At 42.4% G+C, this 15,018-nt stretch overlaps 1 protein-coding gene across 2 annotated transcripts in view; it reads right to left on the bottom strand.

Moving 5' to 3' along the window:
* Nucleotides 1–15,018, bottom strand: part of LOC105051213 (ethylene-responsive transcription factor-like protein At4g13040) — a 45,657-nt gene that overhangs the window by 20,065 nt on the left and 10,574 nt on the right. For both annotated transcript variants that reach the window (XM_010931534.4, XM_010931536.4), the window contains one exon: nucleotides 14,469–14,553. In XM_010931534.4, the coding sequence (XP_010929836.1) occupies nucleotides 14,469–14,553 (85 nt within the window). The remainder of the gene's footprint in view (nucleotides 1–14,468; nucleotides 14,554–15,018) is intronic.

Here is a 15,018-nt window from a genome sequence, read left to right as displayed (position 1 = left end):
GATAACCCAAGCATCCTTTTAGATCTATCCCTGTAGATCTTCATCCTAGGATATAGGATGCTTCACCCAAGTCTTCATGGAGAACTGTGATGACAACCAAACTTTTATTCCTTGTAGTGCGGGGATGTCATTCCCGATTAAGAGAATGTCATCTACGTACAAGACAAGGAATACCACAACTGGACCATTTGCCCATTTATAGATGCAGGGCTCTTCTCCATTCTTAATGAAGCCATACGTTTTGATCACCTTATCAAAACGCATGTTCCAACTCTGAGAAGCTTGCTTCAATCCATAAATGGATCTCTGAAGCTTGCACACCTTGGACTCATCTGTGGATGTAAACCCCTCAGGTTGTATCATATACATCTCTTCGGTCAGCTCTCCATTCAGGAAAGCTGTCTTTACATCCATCTGCCAGATCTCATAATCCAGATGGGCAGCTATTGCAAGCATTATTCGAATGGATTTGAGCATTGCCACAGGAGAAAATGTCTCGTCATAGTCAATACCATAACGTTGACGATACTCCTTGGCGACCAGACGGACTTTATAGGTCTCCACCTTTCCGTCTGCGCCCCTCTTCCTTTTGAAGACCCATTTACACCCAATGGATTTAACCCCTTCAGGTAGGTCAACCAATGTCCATACATCGTTGACCTTCATGGACTCCATTTCGGATTTCATGGCTTCAAACCATTTCTCGGAATCAGGTCTCTGCATTGCATCCATATAGGTGATCGGATCCTCATTATTCTCATCAAGTTCGATGGGATCACCGTTCCGGACCAAGAAATCGTAGTATCTGTCCGGCTGACGCGGTACTCTACCGGATCGCCTTAATGGTGCAGGTACATTGGGCTCCGGATCTAATCTAATCATATCCGACTCAGGTTCAGCTATTGGTGTTGGTCCTTCTACCTGTTGAACTTCATCAAGTTCAACCTTAGAGGCAACGGTTCCTTTACCAAGGAACTCCTTTTCTAAAAAGATTGTCTTAAGATTGACGAACACCTTTTGTTCATCAGCATGGTAGAAAAAATATCTTTTTCTCTTTGGGGTACCCTGTGAATGAGCATTTGTCAGACCTAGGTCCAAATTTGTCTGTGACTAATCGTTTGACATAGGCCGGGCACCCCAGACCCTAGGGTGTGAAAGTGCTGGCTTACGTCCCGTCCATATCTCATATGGAGTCTTAATTACAGACTTACTTGGAACCCTATTTAATAGATAACAGGTCGATTCGAGTGCATATCCCCAGAAAGATATCGGCAAGCTAGCAAAACCCATCATGGATCGGACCATGTCTAACAGAGTCTGATTCCTCCTTTCAGACACACCATTATGCTGTGGTGTTCCTGGAGGAATCCATTGGGAGAGAATCCCATTCTCTCCTAGATATGTGAGAAACTCACTAGAAAGGTATTCTCCTCCTCGATCAGATCGAAGAGTTTTAATACTCTTCCCAGTTTGTTTTTCTACTTCACTTCGGAATCGTTTGAACATTTCAAATGAATCCGACTTATGTTTCATCAGATAGACATCCATATCGGGATAGGTCATCCGTGAAAGTTATGAAGTAAAAATATCCACCTATAGCACTGGTGCTCATGGGCCCGCATACAACAGTATGTACTAGGCCCAAGAGCTCAGTAGCTCTCTCACCTTTTCCAGTAAAAGGTGACTTGGTCATTTTACCAAATCACAGGTTGGAAGTGATTCACAATCACTAACTTCGAGGATTCTCTCTTGAGTCAACCTATTTATTCTGTTCTTGTTTATATGACCTAGCCTACAGTGCCATAAGTAGATATCTGACACACTATCTAATCTAGGATGCTTGCCGGTAGAATAGACTCTTATCAGGCTTGATCTTTTTAGTCTGGCTCTGTACTGATGTCCCAGCCTGAACTTGCATCTTCTTTACTTTCTTCTTCTTGTTCTTCTTCCCTTTCTTAAAAGGTCGAAAACCAAAAGACGAACCTCCCACTAAGTTCACCGACTCCTTGTGAAGTTGGTGATCCTTCTCAAAGTTCTGAAGCAACCCCAGTAACCCGTGGTAGTTCTCTTCAGGCTTTGTCATTCTATAATGAGTGAGGAATGGGAGATAAGACTTGGGCAACAAGTTCAGTCCTGCATCTTTCCCAAGCTGCTTATGCAAAGAAAGCTGAGCTTGCTCAATCGTTCCATCATGTACAATACATGATCAGTGACAGAGCACCATCCCTCATTTTGGCATTGAAGATGGCACAACGAGTCCTGTGCCTCTCCACGTCATCGAGTGTGCCAAAGGCATCCTCCAACACTTGAAACATGTCCTTTGGCTGAGCCGTCTCGAATCTGCGACTGAACTCGTCGCTCATGGCAGCCAGCATGATACAATGCACCGTGGTCCGATCATTGAGCCACTTCTGGTAAGTGTCTCTGACTGTTCCACGTGCATTGACAGCTGGCTCCTCAGGTGCAGGATCCATTATCACATATAGGATCCGTTCATGCTCCAGGACTATCTTCAACTTTCGGTACCAGCTACTGAAGTTGGATTCCACCAACTTATCATTATCCAACAATGATCGGAGCGATAGGAAAGTGGCCATATTTGCACAAAGGAGAACCATAACCTAATTAGTAATTGATTCATTAAATCTAAAGATTTGGACTTTAATCAAAAGGTTTCTCCTACTATTTTATTCGAATTGATAGCATCTACCTCCAATTCGAGGAATTACCCTAATTCCTTAGTGGGTACTAGAATCCACTTAGACTGCACACAAGCCCAACTTTGGTTGGCCAACCCATGTACATCTAAGGGTAGGTTCATAACCAATTGTTTCTCTAAACAATTTTTAGTAATTTTAATTTTGCCCCAGAAACCTAATCAGTAGGCTTTGGCCTCCACTGTAAGGATCCGGTTAGGTCCAACCATTAACATGATCATACTTGATGTATCTAACCAACGAATGATTAAACCCAACTTTGGTTGGTCCACCTAACCACCATTAGAGAGACACTTCCAAGTCATCATATGATGAGTGATAATTCCATTAGTCAACAAGCACCAGGCCTTTGGGTCTGCAATGATTATTGAGTTAATGGACTCATTATCAAACACCTTAATGGGAGGCTATGACTCAGTTATCTCCATAACTTTGTCATTTTAAGGACCTAATAATTTTAGAGGATTTAAATAATATAGAAGATGAGGTCAAATGAACCAGCTTATCATGATCCTCCCACTGGCTTCACCAAGTCAGCTTAAGAGAGACCATTTAAAAAGGCTGGTCTAGGAGCACCTAAATCAATCACACTGATTTACCTAGCTGACATGGGTCAGCTCGAATAGTCAAGTGATCCGATCAAAACATAATTTCACCAAGAGGCCAGGTAAGTTCGATCAGTAGGAGGGTCTGCCAAAGCTTGCCTTAGACACCATCAGAAATGGTCAGGTAAGCGGGCTCCCAATTAAAAACCACCGGTCTGGTTTATCTTAGACACCAACTGGTTTAATTAGTTTCGATTAGATCAACCTACCGGTTCGTGCTAGACCGCTTAGCCAAAAATCAAGTCCATTTGGTTCTCGTTAAAGACATGGACTTGACCAACTACAACTATTGTAATTGATCTAGAGAATCCTTGACCTAATCTAAGACAATAATTGATTAAATTTAGTCAATTCTCTAATTAAGTCCATCTTCAATCTAACCATAGGTCTAACCCAATTAATGGACCTAATTCCCACTAACCCATTAACCTAATTTGTTATGGTTTGTGTCTTAGGTTCTTCAATTCACAATCCTAGAATCTAATCAAACAACTTCTTAATTCTTAATTAAGTTTTGGGCTGAGGGTTGGGTTCGACTTTTCAAAAAATAATTTTCATATTTGTAAAACAATTTTACAATATGATTCTACCAACCATATTGCATGTTTGATTCATAATCAAGATACAAGTGAAATAAACATGAAACTACTTTAGATCTAATCTAAACAGGTTCATGTAATTGAAATAATTTCAACTTTAAATAATTTCTTTGCACAAAAATTATTAACAAAGAGATTTTATTTCAGATTTAAACATCTTTTAAATCTAATAAATCATAAATTTAATCTAGATCATATCTAACAAATTTTTGATTAAAGATAGATCTACACAAATTAGGACAACCTTTGCACTGTAACGGGTAAACCTTACAGCAGGACAACCTTGCAGTTCGTGATTGATCTAAAATTTTAATTTTAGATTTAATAATCAGATTATAAATTAGATCTAATCTAAGAAATAATCTAAGCATATATAAATAATCATGTAATAAAGAACCTTGCTCTGATACCAATTGTAGGAACCAGATCTAGGGTTTCAGGGTTAGATCTTGAAACTTTTTCAAGATCATACAGCGGAAGACTAAAATAAATCAAAATTATTTTCTAAAATCAGAGAATCCCTAGATCTAAGATCCTATTACATGATTATTACATAGCATTAAATCACAAATTAAAATATATAAATATAGCATGAACTACATGTTGATCATATCAACATGTTTCTATACTACATCTAATGTATGTATTAAACAATAGATCAGATCTATTACCTTGCAAGTTAGACGTTCTAACCTCGCTGATCCGGACTTGAGGATGATGCTGCAAGCCGCACACGCGTCCGGCCTCTAGGAGTCGTCCACACGAGCCCACAAATCTCGATCAGAAGTCCTGCTTCAGAAAATCAGCACAGTATGCTAGTACTACACTGATCCTTCTTTGATGGTTGATCAGGTGCCTCCTTCTTCTTGATTTGGACTCTTCCAAAGATGGAAAGTAGAAGGAGTTTCAGATCTGAGACGCTCTCAGGAAACTCAAGATGGAGGGAGGAAAGATATGAAAACAAACAATCCGAGAAGAAGACCCTCTTCTTCTTCTTGTTTCTCTCTCTAGACACCCTAACTTGTGTCTTTTATATCTCCACGACCCAAAAGTCTTTCTCTCTGATTTTTGGATGGCCCAAAGATCTCTCAAATCTCTGTTTTCATCGAAAATTTCATGAAAAAACTCGTTTTATATAAAGAGATATGATAGAGTCCTTGTCTAGGTCAAATACCTAATCAAGGCTTATCCAAACATGGCAAGTTAAGGGGCGCCCAACTCTTGAGCACCTCCTTCTTATTTTCGTACATGGATCACTAGCAAAGGGTACATAATATGTACCCTAAAAGCCATGAAAATTCCAAAAAAAATTTGGATAAATTCGGTGCAAAATTGAAAGAGTTTTGGATTTCTAAAACTCTATCTCATAGAATTCGAAATCCAAACTTATTCCTTTTTGATTTGATCCAAACCACCTTCCATGTAAGAAAGAAGAGAGGAGACCTTTTGTGAACATGGGAGAGACCTGGGAGAGGGCTTTTGTCGCACAAAATAAGAGAAGATTGGCGTTGAATGAGAGAGAGGGCGTGGGGAAGGCTTATATGGTGCAAGGTGGAATCCTAATCTTACTAGGATTCTATCTTATGACTTGTTTTAATTTGGTTTCTCAAATCAAATCAAACCAAAATTAGATCAACCCAATTAAAATAGGTCTTAACCCAATTAAGAACCTAATTTCATCAGATTAAATTAGATTTAAATCTGATTTAATTTTCTAATCAAATTAGAAATTAGATTGACCCAAGTCCTAGTTGAACTAGGACTAGTTTTTCCTTGCACTTGACTTATCCAATAAACTAATTGGACTTGATTCAATCAAGCCCAAATCAAATCTAATTAAATCATATTTAATTAGACTTAATCTCAGCCCATTAGCTTAATCAAATTAAGCCAATTAGCAATCGAATTGCTAATCGATCCTCCTGCAACACTTGCACTGGGTTAAATGTCAATCGTATTGATCATTTAACCCTAGAACGATTCTTAATCGTTGATCAACCATCCGATCGGATCATGAACTCTAATGTGTGTGACCTCATAGGTCCGAACCTAAGCCGGTAGCACAGGAACAAATTCCTGTACCAATCGAAGTGACCATCTAGCAACGGTACCCGACGACCGGAGAGGTCGAATGTGTAGAACATCCTTAGAACCCATGCGGATATAGTTTTCATATAATTCATCCCCTTGACCAAAATGATCATAAGACACCCCAGAGTTCAACTGTCAACTCTGATCAAGTTATCCACATTGTATTTCAAAATATCAAATCCATCTGATGGATTATCCTGGCCAAAGTTTTGCTAAATTGAAATACAACGACTCATTCTTCTCCAACTCTTGGAGTGGTCAATCCCATCTCGATCACACTCTGACTTCGCAAGTACTTGACTGTGCCCAGAAGCCTTCCATCCCTGAATTAGAAATTCAGTTAGTCCAGTACCAAAGCACAGTGAGTTGCTTGCAAGTCACTGAGGCGATCTCAAGTCTAAGGGACACTTATACCTATATCCCATCAGAGACATTCTCGACAGTAGAATACTCTGGAGTTGGTCACGTTCAATGATGATGTACCAGTACATCTCACTTGTATGCCATACCAGTGTCTCCACACTCTTTGGTTAAGAGGACAACCAACCCATATGGCCTACAGCGACCTATGCTCGATAGAAGCTGTCGTCCTTATTAACAGCCTATCATTTGATCGTGAACTGTTTTAAGGACTAATCGATAAATCCTCTCTTTATCGAATCTAAATAGTCCTAAGGACTTCATCATAACAACGGAGTTCATTAGAAGATGAAAGCTTATGATGAAAATGCCAAATATATTTTATTTATTAACAAATCAATTACAATACTTGGTTGCTCAACCGTCAACACCTTGACGATTGGCTTTTTGGGACACATTTCCCAACATTCCATTCACTAGGCAACCCACATAAGGGCTCCATGGAAGCAACACCTCCATTCATCAAACGAGCCATGCAACAACTCCATGGAGGCAACACCCCCATTCATTAGGCAACCATCCAACAGCTCTATGAAGGCAACATCTCCGTTTATCTGGTGAGCCAATAGCTCCACAGAGGCAACACCTCTATTCATTGGACAAGTCATCCAATGACTCCACGGAGGCAATACCACCATTCATCCGATAAGCCATCCAACAGCTCCATGAAGGCAATACCTCCATTCATCGGGGCGAGCCATCCGATGGCTCCATAAAGGCAACACCTCCATTCATTGGTGAGCCATCCAATGGCTCCACGAAGGCAACACCTACATTTGCCGAACGAGTCATCCAATGGCTCCATGAAGGCAACACCTCTGTTCGTTGAACAAGCCATCCAACAGCTCTGAGGAGGCAACATCTCCTTCCATTGAATGAGTTATCCAACAACCCCGATGTTCCGACCCCTATGCCAAAGTTTCATTAACCTACTGACCTCCTCAAGTGGGATGGCCCGAGCACACATTCCAAACCTCATGCCAAAGTCTTGGTGACCTACCGATCTCCTCAGGTGAAATGGCCAAAGTTCAGTGCCCATACAAAAGGCTTGGCAATTGAACTAACCTTTTCAGCCTTAGACAGCCCCAAGCATCCATTCCGACCCCATGCCGAAAGCTTGGCAACTCAATTGACCTCTTTAGGCCAGAATAGCCCCAAACATCTGTTCTGGCTGCTATGCCAAAGGCTTGGCAATTTAACCGACCTCTTCAGGCCAGGACAACCTCAAGCATCCATTTCAGCCCTCGTTCCAAAGGCTTAGTAACTCATCCGACCACTTGAGGCTAGAGCAACCCAAGCTAAAATATTTGGTAGACTAGTTGGCACCTCCAACCTGAGCAATCCAGATCAAAACACCAGCCAATCAAGTAGCTTCCCAGCACTCAAGATCTGAACAACTCAAAGATCAAATGCTTCCAGTAGGCAAACACCAAGTTCACACCTCGATCCAACCCTACCAAGGTCGGGGGGCAAGGCCCCCTAGCGTTCTCCCAACAATTGATCGGTAAGACCAAGGCAGGGGCGAGGCCCCAAAGCTACTTCAAAGGTAAGTTCACACCTTGACCACAGGTGAAGGACCAATCAAGCTGAAAATCACTCACGGCAATGCCTACAACACCATCCATCAAAGCAAGAATAGAAAGACAATAAATTTTTCTATTCATTGTCAGTTCTAGATACAACCGTATTAGCTCAGTATCCGAGCATATTTACAAAAGAAAAACAAAAGCTTCATTCTATAGGTGGATCAACTTAGGCAATTGTTGGACGAAATGCTGCAGCGTGACTCCATCTCCATTGCAAAGTAGCTCGAGGATGGCTGAAACCTCACTAACTACAACATCTAGGAGTCCGACCTCCACCTTATGCTACCTCTCCTAAAAAAAGACCAAGGAGCTCAAGGGAGAGACCATTGAGCAGCTACCTCCGAAAGCTCGATAATATTCCACTCAGACTCGATTGAAGGGTCGCACTCCTTCGACTATATGACCCTCCTCTAGGCTTCCATGGCCAGCTGGCAAGCAGCTTGTAGCTCCTTCAGCAAGATGGACATCATAAATCCGCTTCTTCCAATTGAAACTCAACCACCCTCAACTCCGCCTCCGTCTCTATCACCCTCTAGTGGGTGGTTACCACCTTCTCTGCAACCAACCTATTCAAGAGGAGGATAAGTCCAGCTTTGACCTCCACAACCTTCTCCATAGCTTGTTCAAGGGTCACCTAGAGCACTTCTAGATGCTCCATCAACCACTCCACTGACAAACTGTTCATGATGGCGATGGCAAGCAAAGAACTAATTAAGATGAAGAAAAGAAGGTAGAGGTTGTTCTATCCACAAAGGGCAACCTTCCTTTAATTTTATAAAGTTCTTGAATGGTCGAGATTAAATTGTCCCTCTCTGATCACTCACCATGTGTCGAGCTCTTTGAGCCTCTGATGGTTCAAATTCCCGCTTAGAAGGCATTTCTCATGGTTTGTCTTTCGGATCGTCATTACCCTAAGTTATTATTCTCATAAAGGCAGCACGACAATTGAGGCTAGGAGCGAAGAGATTGGTGATTGAGGTGGGACTCGACCATTATGATTGCTTGGTTGCGAGGGCAACTGTCAATGGTGGTGGCCCTCTTATTCATGACATTTGGTGCATGGCAAGGAGCTACTCTTCCATCGATATTCGCCATGTCTACTATGAAGCCAATAGTGCTACTAACTGGATGGCCTCTTATGCAGCCGAGCATAACAGAGGGATTGTAAGGATTGATATAGGGGACCTTGCTTTGGCTTTCTAGGATACTTTTTTTCTAACCCTTCTGGTTGTATTCATACTAGAGTTGTATGCACACTCTATCTTTCCAAGAAAAGGCAGCATGACATGTAAAGCGAGATCCACGTTGGGTGATGAAATCGAGAGTTATCTTTTGGGACCACATGATGAGTAAGTTTGATGTCATCTACATATTCTTAGGCAAAATGACATTGAGAAATAGCTCTGGGCACGTGACCCTAGTCACACTGCAGCTGAATGAGGGTAAGCCACATCCGAGCTTGGCTTAGCTCTTCTACACACTTGCCATAGAGAATCTGGTGCACCGGCTAACCCAAGCAGAAAGACGTCGACTTAAACACCTATCTACATTAGGCCTACCAATTGAAGTGCCAACCTGTTCCGAATGACCTAAAGGATTTGACAGAACCCGAGCTAAGCCTACCAATCAAACCACTTCGAACAGCACACTTGGCACAGAAATCAGATAGAAGATAAAAGAAGTATATCATTACATATAGAAAGAGGTTATAAGGAAAAAAAACAAAAGCGTTCATGACAAGTAGCTACAAAATACTTGTGACCAATAAGCTACCATGTAAATGCTCATGGCAAATGAGCTACAAAATGATGCTCATAACGAATGAGCTATTGATCTGTCCCTCCCTCTCCATCTTCTTCTCCTTCTTCCTCCTTGTCTCCACTTGAGGATGAACCCGAAAGGATAACTGAGCTAAGGTCGGCCTCTAGAAGCAAGCCAATAACCTTGTCCTTACAATATTGGAAGCCTTTCCTCAACGAATCTTAAGCGAAATAACCTTGTCCTTAAAATATTGGAAGCCTTTCCTCAACGAATCTTAAGCGATCTCGAGCAGCTAGTCACGGAACTTCTTGAAGTTCATGAACTCCATGATAGCCTAGCGAGCCTTCTCTCCAACTTGGGCCACCTTCTTCTCAACAAGGGCAACTCTCTCTCCGACTTGAGCAGCCTCTTCTATAGCTCATGCTGCGGTCTCTTCAACATAAGCAACTCCTTCAGCTCAGGCAGCTTTCTCTTTAGATTGGGTGGACTTATACTCCACCCAACCGAATCTCTCCTCGCTTTGGAGGCCCTTCCCTCTGTGTTGGCTATCTAACCATAAAGACAAGCAATCTCTTCCTCACCTTTTTTTCGAGCAAGGGCGATCTCAGCTGCAACTTTGTCCTCAACCTCCTTGAGTTTGGACTCAATGATGTTGGCCTTCATTGCAACAAGGCAAGCTTGACCCTTCACCATTCCATCACCCTTTAGGACTCTTGTTGCTCCTTGGCCTTGGTTTTCTCCTCCTCAACCTACCAAAGTCAATGCTCAGCCAAACCCAACTTCCCCTAGAAAGATCGGGTGAAGCCCATGGGCATATGGGCTCCATAGATTCCCTACAGGCAAAAAAGAGTGAGTTTGATAGGCCAAGGACCTTGTTCCATGAAGGCTTGGATTTTTACCTAACGACAGCGTGACAAGCCAAGGAGATGGCACTCTCGAGCAACCACTTCTATAGTTGCTCCGTATCCTTCAGGATAACAAGCCCTTGAACAATCCTCCAAGATAGTTAAGTATCACTCTGGTCGTATATCAAGTCAAAAATCGAGACTAACCGGTCAAGTCAGAATACTATCGGCTCTAATTCACACAATGAAGATTGAGATGCAGAAGGTAAAGCCCAAGAGGTTGCAGCAATTGCAGCTGGGATGAGCACCGACTCAAGCATTGGAGTAAGGGCCGAAGCAGCCTTGGTAGCTGGAAGCGAAGCAGAGATGACCTCAAGTACAACCTTCAAAACTAGGAGCACCTTGAGGGCCACTTCTGCTATGGCTTCCTGAGCTTGCTTTGCATCAAATGGGCTCCTTTGCAATGAAGTACCGGCAAGAGGAATAGTTCCTTATGCATCCTCAGGCAGCAAGATAGAAACCACTTTTTGGGTAATGTGAGGGACAAGTATACAGGCAAAGACAAGAAGGGCAGTGATAGCTTCCACTTATGGTGATCCTGCCTTGAGAGGCCTCACCTCAGCAACCCTAGCAAGGCCAAATCTGATAGAGAGCTCAAGACTGGGAGAAGATGGGCTCATGATCTTCTTCTTCTTCTTTGAGGGCCCAACATTGCTCGATCTTTCTTTAGGGGACCATACAACTCACAAATGCTAAAAATAATCCTTGCAAAATCAAGCAAACTGGTCGGGCAACCAAGCTACAACTCTCAGAGAACAATAAGGTGTAGATAAAGAAGATCATCCCTAAACGATGCAAGCCCGAGGCCGACATTCACCAAGACCTCGTCACAAAGTAACCCAACGTAAAATGGAGCTTCAATTACCTTAGGAGCAATAACCATCTCCTCCTCTTCTAACAAAAGAGGATAAAGGCTCAATCCCTTTTTCCTTGGCATCCCTCAATGTGTCAATAAGCCCCATGTATTAGCCATAGTGATAAAGAAAAATTGGCCCTTCCAATCACAAATGAAGGATCAGAAAGGAGGATGTTATAACCTTTCCTACAGGAAGGCTACCATCATCCTTTGCTTCAAAGGTGCATATTCACTTAGAAGAAGGCTCAGAACAATCCCACAATTGGGGCAATCCCATGTAACCTAAGACAATAGAAAAACCAAACTATCATTCAACAAACATCGAGGACGAGTTGGGCTGGAGCAAGCTGATACCGATTTCCATAGCTCAATGATCATTGAAGGAACTAGGAATCTTAGGCTGGCCTTCAGAGTTTCCTCGTAAAGGACAACCTAATTCCCTCGAGGAGACATCACCCAACCAGAAGGATGAGCAACTCCAGGGCGAAGGCCCGAGGTATATGATACTCAGCTCGGATCTACTTAAAGTCTGCTTCTACTAAGACACTTTCCTTAGCATCTAGGCCCAAAGCAACTATGGATGGAGCCTCGCTGGAACCCATGAAGGTTCAATTAGGAAAGCCCTGACCTGCTCTCTCATTGTCCGTAGATCATTCCTCAAGTAATTCCATGATTGGAGAAAAAGGAGGAAAGAAAATATAAAAACTTTGGGAAGATCAAAGAAAAACTGGAGCCAAGAACCTATCTAGAACCTACGCCGGCGATGGAGCTCCAACACAAACTCCAGCAGGCACACCAAAGACAGGTAACGAAGACAAATAGCGAACTAGTCACCACTACAAGGGCTAGATGTGCTCTCCCTCTTCTCCCTCAACATCGGTGAGCAAAAAGCTAAAATATAGAAAAGCATACGCTCCAAGCCTTATATAGAGCCTTAGAGGGCTCCGATCGATGTTGCCATTTAAAACCGACAGTCTAATTATTGGGCATATATCGATCAGCTGTTTGGCTTTGAACCATCAGGATCACAATCAACAAAGCATTCAATCATCGTATCAAAAATCCTACCATTCATGGTGTCACTTTGAGAAATATAGATGCCTACACATCTCTTGTAAATGCAATGTCTAAAAGCTTTCTGCAACAAAACCAAAAGGATAGCTGTTATTGGAGGAAATTTCGCTAGGACCGATGATATGAAAAGCCCAAGGCCCAAAATATCCCAGCCTAGTAGGCCCATATGTGGGCCTCCGCGGACCTATCGTTGGCCATAGCTTTCGTCATTTCATCACCGACTAGTCTTCAACTTCCGCCTTGTCGGCACTCCACAGCCTAAGCAGACGAAGACTTGCCGACTGACGCTCGATAACACTTCCCCGAGACTGCCGATGGGTTAGGCTGAAAGGTCATCAGCATGCTCGAATGATTAACTTACTCTGATTAGATAACGGTCTTCGATCGATTACATCTGACCGACCAACTTTTCACTGCTGAACAGACCCCAGCTCAGAAATTCCCCACCTAAGGACGGCACAAAGTGCCCAATCTCTAATCAAAACCGATCGATCCTCGGCTCACTGACATCAATTGGCACACCAATTCAAAATTCAATGCCTACCAGGCAACAGCTGTCACAAAGCAGATAAGGCGACCACAACTACCATATCCCGAAAGTCTCGAACAACAATTCCGTCACTATGCGCAAATTGCACCCTAGCCGAACGGGATCGTGTCAACCAACTTACCAACTAAAATTTCCACCTCTATCCATAAAAGGCCTAAAGGAGATCCTAAAAAAGATACACCATTATTCTGTCTCTCATGCTCCTGTTGAACAAGAATTCTGATTTAAGCATCGAAGGGTCCCCATCGAAGCAACCTCCGATCAGGAGTTTTTTACAGGTCACACCCTTGGGAGACCCAATCTCACCATTTGCTCTAGCATCCCAGTGCCCTGCGGAATCTTGCACCAATAGCTTAATGGCTCAACTTTACAGCCCAATTCTGCAGCTCGGATTCACAACTCCTCAATTGGTCATTCTCACTGACACATCTACTTCCTTCACTCAAGCCAACAAGTCATCTTGATCTCAAAAGTGGAGGGCAAGGGATACATCTTGAAACCGACTCCAGCTGATATGGCAAAACTGACCAATCAAAGCTTGCCATGAAGCCTTACCTTGGCCGATCAACTTTTGCCACGTGGCTAGTCCAAGGGTGCATGGAGATGTTTGAATGTCCCCCCATCTAGCTACAATTGGCCTATACTAGGAAATGGTTTCCATAACAATGAGATATGTAAAAATTGGCATGTGGGAAAATCACCCACGCAATATCTTTCAAATGTGTGAACAATTATTTAAAACAACCCATTTGTATGTGCTAAGATTGCATAACAATATGTACCAGCACTCGCCTATAAAAACTACTTCAGGGAACTCTCTAAGTTCTAAGTTTGAAGTGCTAAGGTTTAGATTCTGAGTTCTAAAACTAGGTTCTCTATGCTCTCGAGTTCCTAACTTTTTGCCACACATACAAAACCTCTCTTGTTTCCCCGAGAATTATTTGACTTAAACATTAAAGGATCCCCCACTGGACACTCTTCGACAAAAGGGCTTCCCTATCTGTGGTGTTTCAAATTTAGGCTTGGCATTGGACTAAAGATCCAACTGCAATATCCTTCCCTCTACCCTAATCAGATCTGATCAACCCAACTGTGACCGCATCCAAGTCCCAACCATGAACCATCCAAGAAGGTGCATCAAGATCTCCAGTTAACTCCCATGGTCCATGCAACACCTCATCAGCCCTCCAATGCACCAGCTAGCTCGACGGCCTAGTCAGACCGGCTTCGAATGGCAACACCAATAAATAACTAAAGAACTTTTTTAGGCCTTAAAATATCATGAATGAATTGAAAGAACAAACCTGGATAATAATGATTTGCCTCCTCCTTTGATGTGCTTGAACCAGATGCATTTGAAGATCCAGGTAATGCTTCAGAAACATTGATCTGTCGAACAACATCAACTAATGGATCATGTTTCAGTATAAGACAATTATCAATAAAGTGGAAGATTAGACTAAACTACGGTCATAATAAGCAATTGGCATTGCAGTAAAATTACAAACTGTATTAGCAACAACAGCTTAAACAGTAGCATGAATGTCCATCATTTTATCAGCTTTCTGGAAATTCATATTTTCTGAGCATAGTAATGTCCCTTCTCTGATCATGAAGCAGAAGCCTACACTTACAAAAATTAATGTTTTGGATCATGACAATTTCATGACCATGATAAACAGTAGTTTAGTGAAATATAGAAGTCTATCGGATGAGAAAATGCACTAGAACATATAATTCAGTATATCCAGGTGCACATGCAGGCAGACATGCACATATGCACACAAATATATGTTGCCTCAGCATCAAAGAAATCCAAAACTCCAATTACATGCCAATGCTGAAAAGATTATG

Source organism: Elaeis guineensis, chromosome 9, assembly GCF_000442705.2.
Source record: "Elaeis guineensis isolate ETL-2024a chromosome 9, EG11, whole genome shotgun sequence".
Taxonomy (NCBI): domain Eukaryota; kingdom Viridiplantae; phylum Streptophyta; class Magnoliopsida; order Arecales; family Arecaceae; genus Elaeis; species Elaeis guineensis.
This window is presented reverse-complemented; position numbering and strand designations above follow the sequence as displayed.